General features: G+C 36.3%; 1 protein-coding gene across 1 annotated transcript; it reads left to right on the forward strand.

Annotated features, from left to right (window-relative positions):
* The first annotated feature begins 250 nt into the window (after window positions 1–250).
* Window positions 251–5,994, forward strand: LOC113358367 (NADPH--cytochrome P450 reductase-like). Its single transcript, XM_026601917.1, has 18 exons — window positions 251–786; window positions 877–936; window positions 1,026–1,102; window positions 1,190–1,250; window positions 1,343–1,426; window positions 1,659–1,695; window positions 2,291–2,360; window positions 2,462–2,656; window positions 3,019–3,111; window positions 3,247–3,475; window positions 3,572–3,655; window positions 3,840–3,991; window positions 4,148–4,244; window positions 4,536–4,685; window positions 4,781–4,858; window positions 4,959–5,081; window positions 5,195–5,308; window positions 5,457–5,994. The coding sequence occupies exons 1-18, from the start codon at window positions 475–477 to the stop codon at window positions 5,535–5,537; spliced, it is 2,097 nt and encodes a 698-aa protein (XP_026457702.1). The 5' UTR covers window positions 251–474; the 3' UTR covers window positions 5,538–5,994.
* Window positions 5,995–6,532: the final 538 nt, after the last annotated feature.

Genomic DNA, 6,532 nt, shown 5'->3' on the forward strand with positions numbered 1-6,532 from the left:
GGTTTAGTCTGGTATATGATCTTTAGTCTGTTCGACTGTGTCACGTATCTGGACCATATATTTGGGTTTAGTCGCCCATTGCAGTTGCTCTAAGCAGAGGAGTAGAGTGTAACAGTAGTTAACCCTGGTTAAATGTTGGTAGGTGAAAGACGTGAAGTAATGTTTGATTAAGTGGTCGAGTTTGGTTTGGTGGGCGTTGTGGGTTTGGTTTAGTCGCTGCAACGACATAAATATAATCTCCCTTTTCTCTCAACGCTATTTCAGAATTTCTCACCACAAAACCAGAGACTAGTCTTTAGAGAGAGAGAAGAGAAGGAACCATCACGACTCTTTCTCTCTCTAAAATCCGCTCACGCTTTCTTCTTCTTCTTGTTCTTCAATCAGAGCTCACCTGAATCAAAACACACAGACACACAAAAAAATCATTTTCTGGTGATTTTTTTGTTTGAATTTTTGGGTGAAGATTTGAATTCGATGGAGTCAAATTCGATGAAACTATTGATAGTTGATTTAATGTCTGCAATTTTAAATGGGAAATTAGATCAAGCAGATTCAATTTTAATAGAGAATCGTGAGATTTTGATGATATTGACTACAGCTATAGCCGTTTTTATTGGTTGTGGTTTCCTTTATATTTGGAGAAGATCTTTTCGGAAATCCAGTAAAATTGTTGAGGTACCTAAAACTGGTTTTACTAAAGAACCTGAACCTGAAATTGACGATGGTAAAAAGAAAGTTACTATCTTCTTTGGTACTCAAACTGGTACTGCTGAGGGTTTCGCTAAAGTAAGTACAAGTGTTTTTATCGCAATTTTCAACTTTTTATTTTTGGAGTATCTTTTGAGTTTTTCTGATTCGTTGTTTGATGTAATTTAGGCACTTTCTGAAGAAGCAAAAGCAAGATATGACAAAGCTGTCTTTAAAGTGGTTGATCTGGTAAATTTATATGATTCTGATTTGAGAATCCTGGATTTTTGTGGTTGGTTGCTAATTGAAGATCTAAACTGATTTTTTGGTGTGATCAGGATGATTACGCAGCAGATGATGATGAGTTTGAGGAGAAACTAAAAAAAGAAAATTTAGCGCTTTTCTTTTTAGCTACGTAAGTTTTATTACTTAGAGATTTCATTTTTTTTTTTCTTAATTTCAAACTACTAATATCTATACTGGAAATTGGGATTTTTATTAGGTACGGAGATGGTGAACCAACAGATAATGCTGCCAGATTTTATAAATGGTTTACGGAAGTGGTGAGTTTTGAGAATGTTTAGCTTTTGTGGGATAATTTTTTTTTCCTTCAGGAAAAATTTCTCATGATCACATGAATTATTGATTATTTTAGGCTAAAGAGAAGGAACCATGGCTTCCGAATCTTAACTTTGGTGTGTTTGGATTGGGAAATAGACAGTATGAGCATTTCAATAAGGTTTGTGGTGTAATTTATTGTAATTGAACCATCGAATTTTAGGTACAGGAAGCTGATTTTCATGAGTTTTCTTTGGTGCCTTTGACAAAAAAAAAGAAAAAAAAAAAAGAAAAACAGAAAGTGATTTTCTTCTTATCTTTTCTTTATTTTGTAGTTAACCATTTAGTAGTAGTAATGCTATCAGTTTATTACAAAAACTGATACTTGGCTTGGTTTAATTAATTGATTGCAGGTTGCAAAGGTTGTTGATGAGATTATTGTTGAACTGGGTAAGTGTTAAGGATGAGTTCGATGAGTTGTTTAGATAATTTGATTGAAATACTCGTGGTAATTTTCTTGTCTACCAGTTCGGCTGTTAAGGAATCAAAATATGTGTTTAGTACAAAAATGAACTTCAGGAAGTCAACTGGCTTAGATCGAATATGTAATTCACTTTTTCTTTACCAAGTTTTTGATATTAGAGAAAGCCCACATTTGTCACTGGGAAAAGTATAGGAGTTGAAGGTAAAAACTGGTTTATTCAAGTTGGGAACTCAATAAATGACTTTTAAAAACTGGGAGTAAGAAATTCAGCATATCAATGCAGTCATAGATTCTATTTGCTGTTTTCTTCCCAATAATGATGTCTCTATGCCAAACTGTGTTATCAATCTATTACTCCTTTGATTCACTATAAAGACGAAGGGAAATAAAATCCTTTTAGGTTAGGTTTTGTGTATTAGAATACGGTGCTTTGTCATTTACTGGAGCAAGTTTTAGCTTCTGATCTAAGTGTGCGGGCATTTCGTCTCTTTTTCTCTTCTCAAGCTGATGTGCTGTTCTGGAACTTCTTGACCGAATAAAATGATCCTTTGACTTAAATAGGTGGGAAACGTCTTGTTCCTGTGGGTCTTGGAGACGACGACCAATGTATAGAAGATGACTTTACAGCATGGTGCGGAGAATTCTGTTGTATTCCAGGATTTTTTTAGTCGTTCTTTTATTTTTCCTATCTTGAAAATTTGTTTAACACTCTAATCTTTCGCAATAATTCAGGCGAGAGTTGGTATGGCCTGAATTGGATCAGTTGCTCCTTGATGAAAATGATTCAACGAGTGTTTCAACCCCTTACGCTGCTGCTGTAGCAGAATATAGGGTGGTATTCCATGATTCTTCGGATGCATCCCTACAAGACAAGAACTGGAGTAATGCCAATGGCTATGCTGTCTATGATGCTCTGCACCCATGCAGGTAGCAACCATACTCATGTTCATTTACTCATTTTTCTGTACTATAGTGGCAGTCTTGGAAAGTCAGGTGCCTTGCAAAACCTGAAAGTAAGTGGCAGTGTATCGGTGTATGCACCCTTGACTGCAAAACACAGGCTAAGAGATCTAGTCCCTTTTTGGTGTACTATGATCTTATTTAGAGTAGGGAACATCTTTGTTTCAAACATCTTAACTTTGTTTCATTCACTATATCTAGTGGGCACTTCTCTTGATAGTTTGAATCTGCGGACTAGGCAGGGAGCTCATGTAACATTTTGAACACCAATTTGATTTCCTGATTTATTTCATGTATGAACTGACACAAGCTTGTGTTCTTTCATGAAGAGCCAATGTGGCTGTAAGAAGGGAGCTTCACACTCCAGCTTCTGATCGTTCTTGTATTCATCTGGAATTTGACATATCAGGCACTGGGCTTACGTAAGTTCCTTTTATTATCGTAGTTAAATGTGTGTTTTATTAGTAATCTTATTTGGTGGCTTCTGGATGTTGTTAGAATTTCTCCATTTGCTAAAGAACGCCGAGTTGGATTTTGTTCTGCCATTGTTTTATTAGGTATGAAACTGGAGATCATGTTGGTGTTTACTCTGAAAACTGCATGGAAACTGTGGAGGAAGCGGAAAGATTGTTGGGTCTTTCATCGGACACTGTATTTTCTATTCACGTCGATAACGAGGATGGGACACCGATCACCGGAAGCGCATTACCTCCCCCTTTTCCCTCTCCCAGCACTTTAAGAACTGCACTTACCAAATATGCTGATCTATTGAATTTCCCCAAGAAGGTATTTTTTGTTTTTACAATTTCTGATCACCTTCTGGTTACACGAAGTAAGTGTGAGAAACTTTGCATCATTTCTACTTTGAATCTATTCTTTCAGGCTGCTCTACATGCTCTAGCTGCTCATGCATCTGATCCAAAGGAAGCTGAGCAATTAAGATTTCTTGCATCTCCTGCTGGAAAGGTTTTTGGTTATGTTTTCGGACTCTAATATCCAAATAGTTTGTCTTTTTTTTGGTCTAGATCCAGTTTGTCTTCTTACATGCCAGTGATTTCATGTTTCTATATCATACCTAGCAGGACGCATATATAGTTTGTCTGTTTTCTTACATGCAAGTGATCTCATATTTCTATGTTATACCGAGCAGGATGAATATGCACAGTGGGTAGTTGCAAGTCAGAGAAGTCTGCTAGAAGTCATGGCTGAATTTCCATCAGCTAAACCTCCACTTGGGGTGTTCTTTGCAGCAATAGCACCTCGGCTGCAGCCTAGATTCTATTCGATTTCGTCCTCCAACAGGTTACTAAAATATCATTAGTTATTTAATTTATTTACTGTTTCTAAATTCAACCCGATGACCAAAAATCTTGAACCTATTGCTCATTCTTTTCACGGATTAAACAATTCTCGTTTTCATGTTGTGTGCTTACTGTCTCCATTATTTTTTTAATACAGGATGGCACCCTCTAGAATTCATGTCACATGTGCGCTAGTGAATGAGAGAACACCAGCTGGTCGAGTTCATAAAGGAGTCTGTTCAACCTGGATGAAGGTGGGATAGCGTTTAAGCATGTTAATGAACAAAATGAAAATCACAAGATGTATCTCTTTGAACTTAGTTAGAGATATGCAACAATTTGCTGCTTTATATACCTGTTTGGCATCTCCATTTTGGTGGATTCGCATGATGCAAGATTCATAAAGAAAAATATATATATATATTTTTTTCCCTTAAATTGCTAAAAGTATCCTTGCAGTAGTTTTCTGTTATTCAGGATGATTTTACTTATATAAATACATCTCACATCATCTTTAACCATCTTATCCGCCGTACCTTTTGCAGAATTCTGTTCCTTCGGAAGAAAGCCGTCACTGCAGCTGGGCACCAGTTTTTGTGAGACAATCTAACTTCAAACTGCCTGCTGATTCTACAGTACCAATTATCATGATTGGCCCTGGTACTGGGTTGGCTCCTTTCAGAGGATTCATGCAGGTATGAACCTTGCAACTGCCATCATTTGTAATTCTTTTAATCTCCTCCTCCATCGAAAATTCGTCAACTTGAAGCACTTTTCCCCCCCTTCTCAGGAACGACTTGCTCTCAAGGAAGCTGGTGTAGAATTGGGAGCTGCGGTCCTGTTCTTTGGATGCAGAAACAGAAGCATGGTAATTACACACTATTTTGTTTTTACTGTTATTCTTCAGATTTTCTCTTGGTTCTGCTCCTTTTCGTTTTTTGATCTCTTCTGTATATATTATCATTCAGGATTTCATTTATGAAGACGAGCTGAACAACTTTGTCGAGTCAGGTGCTATCTCTGAGTTGGTGGTCGCTTTCTCACGTGAGGGTCCTTCCAAAGAATACGTACAACATAAGATGACAGAGAAGGTAACATAATCAAATTGAGCAGTCATTTCTTTTAGCTGTGGTGAATAATAATATAGTGGTGGAGATTTATAATATTTCAGAAGCGGATATACTTAACTAATTGTGTTTTTTAGGCTTCCGACATCTGGAATATGATCTCTCAGGGTGCTTATCTTTACGTCTGTGGTGATGCCAAAGGCATGGCCAAGGATGTGCATCGAACTCTTCACACAATTGTTCAAGAGCAGGTATGATCAGTTGACCCTGAACTTCAGTATCTGAATGGAATTCTTAAAAACTTTTAGACAGTTTTTACTTTTTAGTGTAGGTGGGCTTAAAAGAGACTCTTGGCATCTTGTTCTCATTCTAAATTTGTGATTTTCTTCTATCTTATAGGGATCTTTAGACAGCTCCAAGACTGAAATGTTGGTGAAGAATCTGCAGATGGATGGGAGGTATCTACGTGATGTCTGGTGATTAACCTCTGCATTTTTTGAGCTTATATTTTTAAGAACTGGATGATGGTAATTAATTCGCAGAGAGAAAGGCTGATTTGCCTCTAAAGAAAGTAAAATGAGAAATGAATTACCCTAATACAGAAACGGGAAATTCCATGGTTTCTTTCTCTCAACTGTCAACCCTTATTTAAAAACGAAGGATTGCTGTTTGTGTTTGGTCGATGATTCAGTTATTCTTTTTCCTGTTTCTCCCTAACAGGTTTTTTTCCTTATATGTTCATGTAATTTTAATATACACTATATATTTGTAATAGTGTTTATTTTATTAGGTCAAAAGATCATAAGCACCATGTCAAGCTATATATACAGATTATCATTTATCCGAGCGATGAATACTTCTTGTTGAGAGAAACACTATTATTTTGTAATGGAATTCTTTATACAATCCGTCAAATGGTGATTTAGCCATCATGAAATATTTGTGACCTAGAACTAAACTCAAAATTGCTGAGGTTCCAAGTTGAAGGGCTCATACGCAGTTCCAATTCACATTTTTTTGTTTGTTTTTTCTTTTTTTGGGTTAGTACAGTGGTTAGTTATGGTCCCTAAATGCTACTAGCAATTACAAGGTCCAGGTTCGAACCCTTACCTCCTCCAAGGGAGGGAGCAGGAGAACCATCGGGCCACTTGATGGTTGTCAACATTACAGTTTGTTCAAAGGAGCACATTTTAAAATTAATAGCATAATTACTATTAGTTGAAGGCCTTATGTGTAGATGAAGACCAAGTAACTAAGAATAACATCTTCGTAGTGTTGACCAAGTAACTATAACTAACATCTTTTAAATTTCTTGTCAAAATTTCATAAACTTTATATTATTTGGAAATCTTTTTGTGAGATCTGCATAATGAGTAAATTTTCATTTTTTACACCTTTGGTTTGTATTTTTTGTTTTTGTTTTGAAGCATAATATGAATTATACTGGGAAAAGTTACCCCTTCAAAGTACAAAGT

Source organism: Papaver somniferum, chromosome 3 (assembly GCF_003573695.1).
Source record: "Papaver somniferum cultivar HN1 chromosome 3, ASM357369v1, whole genome shotgun sequence".
Classification (NCBI taxonomy): Eukaryota; Viridiplantae; Streptophyta; class Magnoliopsida; order Ranunculales; family Papaveraceae; genus Papaver; species Papaver somniferum.

Bases quoted from the DNA above. Each gene is read 5' to 3' on its own strand.
- LOC113358367 (XM_026601917.1), top strand. From the start codon at position 475: ATGGAGTCAAATTCGATGAAACTATTGATAGTTGATTTAATGTCTGCA. The intron at 937-1,025 runs GTAAATTTATAT...TGGTGTGATCAG, and splicing joins TCTTTAAAGTGGTTGATCTG to GATGATTACGCAGCAGATGA. The intron at 3,112-3,246 runs GTAAGTTCCTTT...TTGTTTTATTAG, and splicing joins ATATCAGGCACTGGGCTTAC to GTATGAAACTGGAGATCATG.